Source organism: Arachis ipaensis, chromosome B10 (assembly GCF_000816755.2).
Source record: "Arachis ipaensis cultivar K30076 chromosome B10, Araip1.1, whole genome shotgun sequence".
NCBI lineage: Eukaryota > Viridiplantae > Streptophyta > Magnoliopsida > Fabales > Fabaceae > Arachis > Arachis ipaensis.
In genome coordinates this window covers 24,115,037-24,129,788 of record NC_029794.2, presented here as the reverse complement: position 1 = coordinate 24,129,788, position 14,752 = coordinate 24,115,037, and the positions used below count along the sequence as shown (strand labels likewise).

Sequence of the window (14,752 nt, the reverse complement as noted above, 5' to 3'; positions counted from 1 at the left end):
GCTTTGTGGATATAGTGCTTCAGAAGATGGGTTTTGGTATTAGGTGGAGGACCTGGGTGAAGAAATGTGTGACTACAGCATCTATGTCAGTGTTGATCAATGGGTCACCAACCAAGCCGTTCAAGATGGAGAGGGGCCTCAGACAATGCGATCCTCTCTCTCCTTTCCTGTTTGTTCTTGTTGTTGAAGTTCTGCACAGGATGGTGGGGGAGGCGGTTAGAAATGGCAGAATTTCCCCACTGCTGGTGGGAAGGGACAATGTAGAATTTTCGCATCTCCAATTTGCAGACGATACCATCTTATTTTGTCCACAGGAAACGGAGACTTTAGTGAATTACAAGAGGCTCCTGCGCTGCTTTGAGCTAATGTCTGGCCTGAGTATCAACTTTGAAAAGTCGAGCCTGATTTCAGCCTGATACCATCTTATTGCTAGGTTGTGCCGAAGCGGATTTACCGGTCAGGTACTTAGGAATTTCCCTTGGGGCTAATCCTCGGTTGGTGAAGACCTAGAAACCAATCATAGACAAGGTGGAAGACAAGCTGAGCTTGTGGAAAGCGAGATCTCTCAACAAAGCGGGTAAGTTGGTCCTCATAAAATCTTTTCTCAACAGCCTGCCAGTTTACTACTTAAGCTTGTATAAGATGCCAAAGGGGGTTGCAGAGAAGATCATTGGGCTTCAAAGAAGGTTCTTGTGGAGTAAAGAAGATGGGAATAATGGGATACCTCTGGTGAAATGGGAGGTAGTTCAAGCTCCGAAAAAGCTAGGTTGCTTGGGGGTGGGAGATGCTTTAATTAGGAATGCATCGCTTCTGTTCAAGTGGTGGTGGCGTTTTTCTAAGGAGGACTGCCCGCTTTGGAAGAAGGTTGTTTGCTCTTGTAATCAGTTGGACCCAACGGTAATGTTGTCAAACCAACCGTTGCCATCTAGAGGGGGGCCGTGGAAAGATATTTGCCAGCTTAATATTACGGAGCAACATGTTCGAGATATGATGATCAGGGGCCAGTCCATGGAAGTGGGAAATGGCAGAAAAATCCGTTTTTGGGAGGATGTTTGGTTACAAGATGGCTCTTTGAAAGATTGTTTTCCAAGGCTCTTCTCTGTTTCAAATCAGCAAGGATCCGTAATAGGGGACTGTGGGTTTTGGGATGGGCTAGAGTGGGTTTGGGACTTCCAATGGAGGAGGGAACTCTTCCAATGGGAGTTAGAGTTGCTCAATCAACTTCACGACCGGATACGGGTTGTAAAGTTAACGAGTTACAGAGAGGATTCAGTTGTATGGAAATTTGATAAAAATGAAGTTTTTTCTACTAATTCTTTTGTGCAGGTGCTACAAAAAGAGACTCTCTCAGCTGACATCACGAGCTACAACTTCACAAGCTCCATTTGGAGAGGCTTAGTTCCTCCAAGAGTTGAACTTTTTACTTGGTTTGTACTAGTAGGAAGGGTAAACACGAAGGAGAGGCTGAGTAGACTTGGCATTGTTAATCATCATGACAACATATGTGTATTGTGTAAAAAAGATATAGAATTTGTGAATCATTTATTTTTTGCTTGTGAGTTCACGTGGCAGGTGTGGTGTGCATGGTTGACGTTTACTGATAGAGCTTGGGCCATTCCGGGAACGGTCAAGGAGTTCTTTGAGAGTTGGACTGGAGTAGCAGGTGGGAAGTCTGAACAAAGAAAATGGCTGATAGGCTTCTGTGCGATTATTTGGAACATCTGGTTGGAGCGGAATAGCAGAGTTTTTCAGAGGGTAGAGACAAGTGTTGAAGGAGTGAAGATTATGTCCTTCTTGAGTTACAAGGAATGGTGTGGAGTTGATCCGTTTGGTTGTTGATGGCAATGCCAGAGATGACAACGGACTACAACTTTCTTTTATGTTTATGTTTGTTTTTTCTTGTCCTGTGTTCTTTCTGCTCCACTTTACTGTGTTGAGCTACCTATGTTCAAAAAAAAAATAAAAATATCATATGTTAAATAATTTTCAAATTTAATAATTATATTTTTGTCTATTATAGTATTTTTAAATTTTAAAAACTATTTTACCAAATGTAATTGATGTTGCTTGTGTTTATTAAAAGCTATTTTTAATTTGATTTACCAAACATAAATGTTATAATTTTTAAAAAATCATCTTTTAAATGTTAATTTTTATAAGTTACTTTTTGAAAAGTAAAAACTTTATCAAACTAAGCTTATATGTGGCTATTTTATACCCGGATTTAGAAATTTGTGTTTTTGTTATTTAAATTTGTCTATTTTTTATTATTTTTTTTAATTTTAGAATCGATATTAGAACACCATTCTAATTTTAATCCTGACAAAGAAATATAAAATAAAATTTCAACAAATCAATATATTTATAATTCACGATAAATAAATTGAAAATTTATATATATTTTCGAATATTTACAAATAATTTCATGCACGAATGCACAATTAAGCTTTAAAAAATCTCAATCCTCTATTAATTTTTGTCCAGAAAAATTTGGCAAGATATTGAATATTATTTTTGGATCTCTTAAAGCATGACACCTAGGCCTAATTCAAAAAAGAGTAATCGGGAGTAAGTTGGACACGTAACTCCCGCCTTGTTTTGGTATCAATGAGAGTGTTCCAGTGTTCGTGGCGGATTGGTCAATCAATCAATCATTAATCATCCTTCCAAAAAAGAGGGACCAAAATGAAATTCCCGTGAGAATCCTTAAAAATAAAAACTTGTGGGGGAAATTGTGACTATCATTCAGCTTTTACCATTTGCTGGTGGTGGTGGTGGTGATTCATAGAAAATAGAAGATGACGATCACTATGCACTCGACGCCGGGGAGCTCAGGGTACCTTGATTTGTACCCGGAGCGGAAGATGTCATTCTTCAAGAACCCTTTCATTCTCGGGCTCGCTGCCGTCGCCGGCATCGGCGGACTCCTCTTCGGTTACGACACGGGTGTCATATCAGGAGCTCTTCTCTATATCAAAGATGATTTCGAGCAAGTCAGAAACAGTAGTTTCCTACAGGTACGCTACGGTATGCAGAAACCGTGCATTGAAAATTGAAATTGAATCATCCTAGTTGCTGGAGCCTGGAGGTATCACAAATGAGCGGGGCGCGCGAGTTCGAGCCGACGGGACAAGTCAAAATTAGAAAAAACGACGACATATTTTAAACGAGTCAAATAAATGCCAAATCACTCGACTCATCCGAGTTAATAAATTGGATGGGTCAATTTGTTTAACTCGTTTTTTTTACTTGATATCCATATGTATAAAAACAAAAAGCTAATTAACAAAGAAGAGAGTAGTTCATACACCTAAAGAAGGAAAAACTAGTGAGATGCGTCAATTTATAGCTCGACCTGAATTTGTTTAACTTGAGGTATAGAAGCATAGCTAAATTGACTCGCTTCTAAACTAGTTGTGATGTTAGGGACTCAAGTCGCTCAATTTACGAGCAATTCGAGCCTACTGGCAAGTTACCGCTTGTTGCTCTAATTGATGGAGTTTTCAGGAAACAATTGTGAGCATGGCAATTGCTGGCGCAATAGTTGGAGCAGCGGTAGGTGGTTGGACGAACGATTTCTTTGGTCGAAAGAAGGCCACCCTCTTTGCTGACGTCATCTTTGCTCTTGGAGCCATTCTCATGGCTGCTGCGCCTGATCCTTACGTTCTCATACTCGGACGTCTTCTCGTTGGCTTGGGTGTTGGTGTTGCTTCTGTCACTGCTCCTGTCTACATTGCAGAAGCATCGCCATCTGAAATAAGAGGATCTTTGGTAAGCACAAATGTGCTTATGATCACTGCTGGACAGTTTCTTTCCTACCTTGTCAACCTTGCTTTTACAGAGGTATCATAATTTACTTTCCTGATTCCAAATGAAATGTAAATGCAATTCAAATGCCAAATTAGCAAGTTTGTTAATTAGTTATTCAGTTCAGTTAGACAGCTGGCAGCTGAGCTGTTAGTTAGTTATTTAACTAACCTGCTGATCATCAGTGTAAACCTGCTGATCATTAGTGTGATTTTGCCGTTATCTTTTAATCAATAAGAACCAATCAGTGATGCTATTTGACAAATGCTATGTTTACTTTTGGCTATTAATTCACATTCTTCATTGATCAGGTTCCAGGAACATGGCGATGGATGCTCGGAGTATCAGGTGTGCCAGCAGTTGTTCAGTTTGTTTGCATGCTCTTTCTTCCCGAATCCCCAAGATGGCTATTTATAAAGGTACACAATTGCTTTGAGAGTTGTGTCAAAAATGCTACTTTCGAAAGCTACTTGTTTAGGAAAGCATCTTGAGATTTTGCTTTCATGTACAGAATAGGAAAAATGAAGCAGTTGATGTGCTTTCTAAGATCTATGATCTTGCTCGCTTAGAGGATGAAGTTGATTTCCTCACAGCTCAATCGGAGCAAGACCGCCAGAAAAGGAAGAATGTCAAATTCTGGCATGTTTTTCGATCAAAGGAAATCAGATTGGCTTTCCTTGTTGGAGGAGGACTTCTGGTAATAAAATGTTAATGAGGATACAATTCTTGCAAAACAATGAAACATAATTTTCTTGTAGTAGAAAGACATACATGAACTCATGAATACTCTTTGCATTTAATATGTTAACTAGAATAATTCTGCTTTGCTAAACATGTTTTGAATTATTTAGAAACTGCGTCAAGTTTGAAAGCAGCTCATAGGAAATCAGAGGCTCGTTCTAACTTTTTGGGTTGCTCTGAAACATAATTATATACTTGAAATTACCTAGTCATGTGATCATGGCTTGCTGCTTACATCACGGGCATTATATCAAATTAAATTTTTTTTGCATGGTGTTTGTAATGAGTGTTTATAACCGTTCATTTCAGGAGCTGATATTCTATTGACTAGAAATAAGGGAATGTTTCTGATGAATATCTCTCGTGCTAAATCTTCTGATTTCTGTTGACTTAATTTCACTCTTGGCATATACATAAAAGAAATTAGGAGTTGAGTGTTAAATCTTTTCATTTCAGCTTTAATTCGTATTACCTGTTTCAGTCTGAAATGCTGTGTAATTTGTTGGCTGTGATTTCCTGTTTAAACTCATAAAAGAAAACCACCATATTTGGCATTAGTTTCCGACTCTGTATTTAAATGTAAGCAACATCAGTTTGTTCTCACAGAATACTCCAATGGTTGTGCAGTTTTTTCAGCAATTCACAGGTATAAACACAGTCATGTACTACAGCCCAACAATTGTCCAAATGGCAGGCTTCCATGCCAATCAGTTGGCTCTACTGCTGTCCCTCATCGTCGCCGGCATGAACGCTGCTGGAACAGTGCTTGGCATTTACCTCATCGACCATGCGGGTCGAAAAAAATTGGCTCTTTGCAGCTTAGCAGGAGTAATAGTATCTGTAGTCCTATTGGCCCTTGCATTCTTTAAGCAGTCAACATCTTCAAGTGAGGTGTATGGATGGATTGCAGTTGTGGGTTTAGCCCTCTACATTGGATTTTTCTCACCAGGAATGGGGCCTGTGCCTTGGACCGTGAACTCGGAGATATACCCCGAAGAATATAGAGGAGTGTGTGGCGGCATGTCAGCTACCGTTTGCTGGGTGTCTAACTTGATTGTGTCAGAGACCTTCCTCTCCATTGCTGACGGTATAGGGATCGCTTCCACATTCTTGATTCTTGGTGGCATAGCGGTGGTTGCGTTTCTGTTTGTGATTCTGTACGTTCCAGAGACCAAGGGATTGACATTTGATGAAGTAGAAGTGATATGGAAGGAGAGGGCTTGGGGCAAGAATCCCAATCCAAACACACAAAGACTTCTTGAGGAGGGAAGTCACTCCTAGGTTCATATATCAATTCATCCCCCCAAGCATTTCTCAGAGGCCACTTATATTAGTTGAATTAGTATTTTCTGCATTAGCCTCTTCACTCACACGCCCATATGTATGTGGTGCATATGCTTTGGTGATTATACTCTGCTGGCTACGGTGCTTTATATATATGGTGCATATGCTATCTATTCTTGCCTATATTATGGTCATTATAGTGGTTACAATGTTTTAAAAAATGTTGGTAAAATTAAAGTAATCCTTCGTTATTATTCAACAACGTTTTTTAATATAAAAAATAAAATAAAAAAAATTATCAAAATATTAAAAAATTATATGACTTTAATTTTAATAACCTATAAGTAAGAAAAATTCAAAACCAAGTAATAAATTGTAATCTCAATTACAATCCAACAATGAATATTAACAACAATGATGCTAAAATAGCATCCTAACAATAATCAGCAGCAATAAACATCAAATAAGATTAATAATCCAACACTTTGCATAAAAATATAACCTAAACTAACAAGCTAATCACTAAAACAAAAATTCAAACTAACTAACTAATGAAGATAGTGGTAAATAGTGATGATGGAAGATAGTTGGAAGAAGGAAAGAGGAGAAGAGAAGAGAAGAAATGGAGTGTGTGTGAACAGGGGTGCCCACGCGTACGCGTGGATTACGAGAATGGAATGCGACGCGTGCGAGTCTGGCAGGCGTAGGCAGGATTGGGGAAGAAAGAAAGTGGCGCGTACGCGTGGGACGAAATTGTGCTAGACGCACAGTTTCCGTGCGCTACCTGCGCAACTCTTTGTTTGGAACCAGGCAGTAGCACCCTTCCCGCACCATTCTCGCATGGTGGTTTTTCGGGGGTGACACGTACGCATCAGACACGCGCATGCATAAGAGGGTCCCTTTTTTTTTTTTCAAAGGCAATTCAAACAAAACTCGCAATTCAAACAAAATGCAATTCAAAACAACTACTACAACCTAAGACATCAATTTAATCAAAGAAACTAGCAACCCAAGCAATATACAAGAATATGAAAAGTAGAAAACTACCTTACAATGACAACTCAATTCATTCATTGATTATATATACAAGAGAATGGAAAGAATTTACTATGGTAAGGTGTCTCTCACCTAACATTTTTATTTAAAGTCCTTAAGTTGGACATGTGGGAAGTTCCTTGTCATGGTGGCTTGTACTTGTACTCATCATTGAACTTTCACCATTGCTTTGACTTCCATTGATTGTCAGAATTTCCAACCAATTGCACCAAACCTTGGTGAAGTTTCACACAAGTCATGAACTCCCAAAATTGATCCTCATCTTGTAATTCGGGATCCCAAATCTTGTTCTCACACCCATCTTCTAATTGATCATCACAATTTCATTTGGGTGGCATACTCATCTTAGAATTCTCATGTAAGCACCCAAACATCCTCTTAAATCCTATCAATTGAGTAGCACACTAATCCTTGCTCCTAAACTTTGAGCTCCCAACAATAATGAACCGTAAATTATGATGCCAACCACTAATTATCTCTCTTCTACTCTTTAACCTACAAAACATCCTGAGTTGACCATCCGTTTCAAGCAAACCGTATTCAAGTGAGATAATAAAGCTTAAGGACAAAAATTTTACCCACTTGAATGATGTAATGGATGATGGTAACTTAGGAGGAGATGCTTCCAACGATCTTGATAGGGCAATTTCCACTGTCGTTCGTCCTCTTTGAAGGGTTTCCACCACTTGACAAGATGCTTCAAGCTCTACCCTTGCCAAGCTTCCTCAAGTTCACATTCTTCTTCATCAACTTCCTCTAGCTCTTTTCCATCACTCAAATCATATCTTGGGGGTTGAGTGAAATCTACCTCAACATCAATTTCAACTTCAATGGGGAAGGATTCATCAAACTCAAAAGGATCATATGTTGATGCAAAATCATCATAAATAGGGAGACTTGTTGCTTGCCCCATTTCTTCTAATTCTTCAATCACAATATGCCTTGGAAGTTATGCACTATCCTCTTTAACATCACCTTCAAACTCCATGGAAGAAGGCTCTACAACTTGAGATTCCTCTTTGCATTCAACATCTCCTAAATCTTCAACCACTTCTTCCGGTTCAATTATCTCTACTTCCTTCTCTTCTTGCAATTCTTGCTTTAACTCATTCTCTTCTTCCTCTTGAAATTCCAAGTTCTCCTTCTCATTATGCTCCTCAATTAATCCTCCATATTTAACAAGAAAGTTGTCTTAGATAATTGAGCACAATGATGCCAACTAGTTTTCACCACTTCAGTTAAGCTAGCCACAAATTTCCTTTGTTTTTGGCAACGAGCTAGAAGTTTTTGTTGTTTTTGCATTAGGCGTTGGAGAAATTCGTCCAATGAAGGCAGTGGTGAAAGAGAATGTTCATTGTTTGGAGGAAAAGTGTCGTAGTTGAAAGGTGGTTCATATTGGTGAAAGTATTGAGGTGGTGTATAAGGAAATGGTGGTTCTTGGGAGTATTGGTATTAGAATGATGGTGGCTCTAATATGGTTCATATGGTTGTTGGTATGGTGGATATGGGTTAAGATCATATAGAGATGAATGGTGGAATGGGGCTTGTGAGTAAAGTTGTTGAAAGCTATGTTGAGGGAAGGGATCATATGTATATGGTGGTTGTGGTTGACACCCACAATGAGGGTCACCACATCCATTAGGTTGATATGCATTAGGAGTTGGATTGTACCCATAAGAAACCAGAGGAGGTTGTTGCCAAAAAGATTGTCCATAGGATTGAGGCTCCTCCCATCTTTGATTTTCAATGCAAATCCTTATTGAAGTTTCAATTTCCTATAACATAGTTTGAATCAAACTCATAGTAAAAAAGGTGAGAATTCATAGTAGCAAGAGAAAACAAAGACAAACTATTAAGAAACAAAGAGACAAAATCCTAACTACTAACTCAAACAAGCAAACAAACAAAGAGCAAACTATTCACAATATTAACATATGTACAATAACCAATAACAAACACACATTGCAATTCTCCAGCAACGACGCTAAAAACTTGATAAGATGATTTTATGTCGATCTAGAATTCCTCAATAAATTGAATTACTTCGTTGCAAGCATAGTCTAAATCAACAATGGATCCTCCATCAAAGTTTAGTTTGGTTGTCACAAGTTCAACCCAATAAAAATAATCGAGAGTATTACTCTCGAGTCGTTCTCCCTAGGAATTACAATTGAGTGCCTAATTATTGGTTATGAGATCAAGTGAGTTGATGATAAGAAGCAAGAAATTTAAAATAGACAAGAAAATAAATCAAACAACTAAAGATGACAATAATAAAGAGGCATTCATGGCAAGGATTGAGAATCAAGGTTTTCTATTCTAATCATTAATTATAATACAATAGTTATCAAGAGCTAATCCTATTTCGTTATCTCCAACATCGAGAGAAAGTCAAATAAGTCTAGTTAATCCCAATCCATAAGTAATGTTAATGGAAACAAGATTAACTAATCACTCTAGATCATCAATCTAAATTAGGTGTTAATAACTTAAGATTGCCTAATTTCTCTTTCCAAGCCAAGAATGCACAAAATTTACTCTAAACCTAAGCCAAGCATTTTATCAAATACTTGGTGTGCATAAAAATAAAAGCATATTAAATTACAATAAAAATAAAATTTAAATTACCAAATGCAAGAAAGTAAAAACAATAACTCAAGCAAGCAAGAAAAGAACATAAAATATAAAATTGCATTAAATGAAATTAAAAGTAACAAGAGTGTTCACAAACTAAAACATAAAAGAGAAATTAACAATGTAAACTAAGAGAACAAAGATGTAGGAACAAGAAATTGCAAGAAAAACTAATTAAAAATAAGAATAAAACCCTAAATCTAAGAGTCAATTAAACTAAGAATCCTAATTTCTAGAGAGAAGAGGAAGTTTCTCTCTCTGAAAAACTACCCTAAAACATGGTTCTACCTACACTAATTGCTCCCCCCTCCCCCCTTCTTCCTTCTTGATTTTGCCCTCAAATACTTCAGAAAAGAGTTGGATCTGGGTCTCAATGAGCTCAGAAATCGCCCCCAACGTGTTTCTTTAATGAGATCACATGACAAGTGTCACGCGTACGTCACATGGCAGATTTCCAAAACTTAATTTCTTCATGAATTTTTCATTTTACATGCCTTTTTTTTTTCACTTCTTTAATCCAATATTTGCCTTATAAATCTGGAATCACTCGACAAACATATCAAGGTATTGAATAGAATTAAAGTGAATTAAATTTAACAAATTAAAGGCCCAAAAAGCATGTTTTTAACTCTTAAGCATAAATTAGGAGAAATTCACAAAACATGCTATTTCATTGAATAAATGTAAGATAAGTTAATAAAATTTACTAAATTCAACACAAGATAAACCACAAAATTGGGATTTATCAATAACCTATAAATTGTGTTTGTTGGGATACATATTTATATATTTCCATTTTCTTATTTGAATTTGGATCTTCTAAATTTTAGATTTTTACTTTAGAGGATAAAGTGAGATTTCTTACTACTAAATGTTCTCACTCTCATGTTTTTTCTTGGTCCCACTTATGAAATAAATGGTGATAGATAATACTTTACTTTCTAAAGTGAGATTCAAAATTTAGAGGATCCAAATCCTTGAAATTTGGCCTCTTGTACCTAAAGAGGAGAGCATTCTATTTCATGTATGCAATCTTATGAAGTGTGTGTTGGCTGGGATATATATTTATATATTAAGGCGAGAAGGAATGCTTTAAAAATTTAAAATTGGGGTGAGTTAACCTTCTTGCGGCATTACAGTCCAGACCGCTATGTTTATATAAAGATGGAAGAGAAACCAAATTCGTGAGCAAAATGTGAAGCAATGAATGATGATACTTCAAGAATTCATGTTCATCTGCACATTGATATTGTTATGGTGATGCCATGCATACGAATAACCAAGTAGAAAAAAAAAAAAAAAAAAAAAAAAAAAAACTCGGAAAAAAATCGTAAAAAAACCGAAAAAAAAAACTGTGGAAACAAATGTATTTGACTATTCATGTAAATTAGCGATATACAAATATCAAATTGCTATAATTGTCGTGCATATTATTTGTTTATGTTGTGAATATTACGCAGAATAATGATTGTTAAGGTAGGATTTTTGTGTTTCGGTCTCTCAATTTATTTTACAGCTATTCAGGCAAGTAGCTTTTTGATGGTCGCACCCGTGCAACTCTCAGATTCACACGCTAGTTAATAGATTATATGGTTGCAATGTTTATTTTATCAAGTTCATTACACCCCCCAAAAAATGATAATAAATTAAAAGCCAAAAGAACAAAACTTGTGGAGCTCCGATTTCTTTCAAGATTTCATTGAAAGAAATTGGGAAATAAAAATAGAACTACCATCACTTTACATGAATCCTTAAAAGTAAAACATTAGCAACTTAAATAATTAGTATCTGTCGTATCTTATTGACCAATAACAATAAACATTTAGTAAAGAAGTGCATGGTAAAGTAACTATTCTGCTTAAATAAAATTTAAAATATGCCTTCAAAATAAAAATTTCCCTTTTATTCAAAAAAAAAATAGAAAGAAAAGAAAAGAAAAGAAAAGAAAAGAAAAGAAAAAGACGAGAATACCACTGATGATTCTGTTAAATGATGCACAAAGTTCATGTTCCCCACCATGCTAGAAATGTGCTTAGGCCTTTGCTATTGAAGAGGAATTCATGAGCCTGATCTAAATATATGATGTTTTTGTTCTGTATTAAGCACAACCTCCAGTTCTTATGGAACTGATGATAATTATGTGGATGAGTAATTAATCTGGGAAATGGCTTGGTTACAAATAAAAGAGGAAACAGAGGCGCTCAGTTGTCGGGCTCTGTAGATTTGAGAGGGTTAATGGTGATGGCCATGTTGCATACTTTCTGATGTAACTTCACCAGGACCTTTCTCAGTTTCTTGGTCTGCAACTTCTTTAACTACCAAACAAAAATATTTGCATCCAGTTCGAAATTCCATCAATTTCTTCATATGAAACCCTTGTTTATTTAAAGGGTTGATCAAAACAAGAATGAAGCAATTTATTATTTATTTTTTTCTTAGCAAGAAAAAGAAAGCATACCAACAAAGAATAAACTATTTTTACAATTTATCAAGGTTGGCAACAAATAACAATGAGTCGCAAAATCACCAAAAAATTAAGTAATCCCAAAACAAAAATTTAATTGAACCATAATCCTATAAGATTTGGTCAAAAGATTTGAGATACAAGGCAATTTTCACTCTTCCTAAGGAAACTCCTTTGTGGCCAACTTACTTTCTCTCATACAATTATTTCAAGTTTTCAAGACAACAAAAGAAAAAGGCAAGCTCCTCAACTATAAATCATGAAGACAAATCATACCTCAGATCCTGGAACCTCTTCAACAAGCTCAACTTGAATTTCTCAACTTCTGCATCCTCAAGTGAATTTGGTGCAGACCTAATGATTGAAATGGCCCCAGCATTGTGCAGGGACGCAAGAACTTTATCTACAATGAAGTTTATTATCTCAATCAAATAATCAGTGGAAAAATGAAAACATAGAAGAAGACTAGTGAAGCAGAATTGATTTGGTTGTACTCTTGCATATCTTTCAACCTCAGCTGTAATACCCATTACACTTGAGTTCATTCTTTTCCTTTTTTAAGGTATTAAAAATGGGATTAATAATAATTAGTGGATTGACACAGAAAAATGAGATGTTATGCACTATGCTTATGACATTCCAATGTGTAACAAAGCCTTTTGGCTTTATTAAGTTCAAGTTTCATGCTACTAAAGAAATTGATATAGGATGCTTCTTCCCTCAAGGTTTAGAAAAAGGAAATTTTCATATTTCAGAACCTAACAACATTTAGGACAAGCATCCATTCCCAACAAAACCACATGAATGTACGAATATAAGCTTTCAATTAATCAATGGACAGATTGTCTTCCTCCCTACATACTCATATCAGTTGAATAACTTCAAACAAAATTAGTAGATGGCTGGAAATTGGTAGTTTAAGAGAGTTAAGACCACAAAAGTATGATTCATCTTTAATAAGATAGGAATACCTTTCCAATGGCATGGTCATAATATTTTTTTTCCCTCAAAAATAACGATAAAAAGAAATCCAGGTGATAACTAATGAACAAATGAACCCATGAATAACACATTTAGAATAAGACTTTAAAGTAGAACCTGATTGTGACAGTGCAGCAAGAGCCTCCAAAGCTGCTTTTCGTGTGCGGTCATCCTTAGCCGTGCTTAACATATTTAAGAGCTCTTCAGCTCCACCCATCTCGAGTATCTTCATCCTTCTTTCATCTTTCAGAAAATAGGAAGTGAAATTTTTTTTTGTATGAACTTATGCAGTAGGTAGTGAAGATCCAAGAAAATAATGCATCATAGGATACTATTCTAAATCAGTTTCATGAGCATCATTATTCACTGCCACATTGCAAACTATGGATAGATAATTGCAAACATAGAATACTCAATAAAGGTACAAACAAGCAAAAAGTGTCAACTGTTAAGACAATTTCTCAGTTATTGAGCAAAATTCAGTTTCGAATAACTGAAACATGTCTTTACTCAAGAAAAATATACAAATAAAAATAGAGTAGCTCTTTCACCTATAAGACCAGCCACTGAAGATCGGTAAAAATCTTAGTAACTATGCATAATCAGTTCAAAAGAAATCCATAACATTGTTCTCAACCAATTCAAAGTCTCATAAACTCTTCCCCATAATACAAAGCACAAGGACAACAAAAGTATGCTAGTCGCGAGTTATAAGTCGTAAGAAATGGAATCTACTCGGCAAAAACATTTAACCCCATAGAAAAAAAGAAGGCAAATACACCATGAATAGCTTCCATTTATTTCCACATAAATGTGTCATAAAATATTAATCGCAAGCAATAGAGAGGTATATAGATAGTAGAAAAATTACCATCTATTGCGAATCGAGTCAACCTAGAAGCTCCCATCCTTTTATACAAGGGATCCCTGACGCGCAAAAGTGAAACTGACTGCTGCATCAAGTTTTCTCCTGATTTTCCATTTTCAAAATTTTAACCTCAATGTCAGCAGGTTTGAACCACCACGAGTAAATGAATGCCTGATTACAATTTGAAAATAGTTGCAAGATAAAAAAAAATGCTGGTAGTCTACTAAAAATGATACCCATATAAGGAAAGAACTGGTATCCTGCGGCTGCAGCTGTGGCGAAAAAGAGAAATAAAATGAATTAGCTAATGAGTACCTACTAAGCATTAAAAAGAATTGGAGAATAGAAATGGCAAAAATGAAGGTTAAGATTGGAGGTTACGTTAGAAAAGCGAGCAGCTACGGCGCGCATGGTTGCAAAACGTGGATAAGCTGAAGCTCAGAGGTTACAGTGTTCCCTTTCAAGGTAGCGAAGATTGCGTTAAAATCGCATCCTTCCGCATCGGCTTAAATCGCCGTCGACCTTCAAAGGAGCAACAGAGCTTCGTCCAGATTCCAAAATTGAGAGCTTGAGACGAGAGTTTCGACTTCAGAGTTCAGCCTTCAGAGGCAGAGTCTGAAGGATCCATATCCGAGTTTGTTATCCGGTTCGGATCCAGTACCCATGCCGAATAAAGCCCACGAACTGCACTAGAGAACATAACATTGTGAATTTAATAAGCCCACCTTCTCCCACAGCGGCCTTCTACAACGTCATTTGGTAACCAGGCCCAATATTATATGCCGAAAAAGGAAATACAAGAACCAAAAAATTTAATGTTCCAAAAAATAAAAAAGAACCAAAATATATAGTTGGATAGACATGCTAATTTGGAGTAATGTTATTTTCAAGGTTCTGAAAACCGAACCGGTCATCGA

At 36.4% G+C, this 14,752-nt stretch overlaps 2 protein-coding genes across 3 annotated transcripts; one reads left to right on the top strand and one right to left on the bottom strand.

Annotated features, from left to right (window-relative positions):
* On the top strand, positions 2,580-6,015 carry LOC107623786 (inositol transporter 1). Its single transcript, XM_016326159.2, has 5 exons — positions 2,580-3,017; positions 3,508-3,843; positions 4,119-4,226; positions 4,319-4,504; positions 5,176-6,015. Exons 1-5 carry the CDS (start codon positions 2,799-2,801, stop codon positions 5,827-5,829), a joined length of 1,503 nt encoding a protein of 500 aa, XP_016181645.1. The 5' UTR covers positions 2,580-2,798; the 3' UTR covers positions 5,830-6,015.
* Positions 11,395-13,932, bottom strand: LOC107623539 (the record flags this gene model as incomplete). Of its 2 annotated transcripts, none has more annotated exon segments than XM_021114778.1 (4): positions 11,395-11,897; positions 12,263-12,389; positions 13,085-13,210; positions 13,839-13,932. In XM_021114778.1, coding segments are annotated over 4 exon segments (411 nt in total), but the record flags the coding sequence as incomplete, so codon positions are not given.

What these genes read in the sequence shown, in the direction of transcription:
- LOC107623786 (XM_016326159.2), top strand. Translation starts at nt 2,799, where the DNA reads ATGACGATCACTATGCACTCGACGCCGGGGAGCTCAGGGTACCTTGAT. An exon ending in GAAACAGTAGTTTCCTACAG is followed by an intron (nt 3,018 to 3,507) that starts GTACGCTACGGT and finishes TGGAGTTTTCAG; the next exon opens with GAAACAATTGTGAGCATGGC. An exon ending in CAAGATGGCTATTTATAAAG is followed by an intron (nt 4,227 to 4,318) that starts GTACACAATTGC and finishes TTTCATGTACAG; the next exon opens with AATAGGAAAAATGAAGCAGT.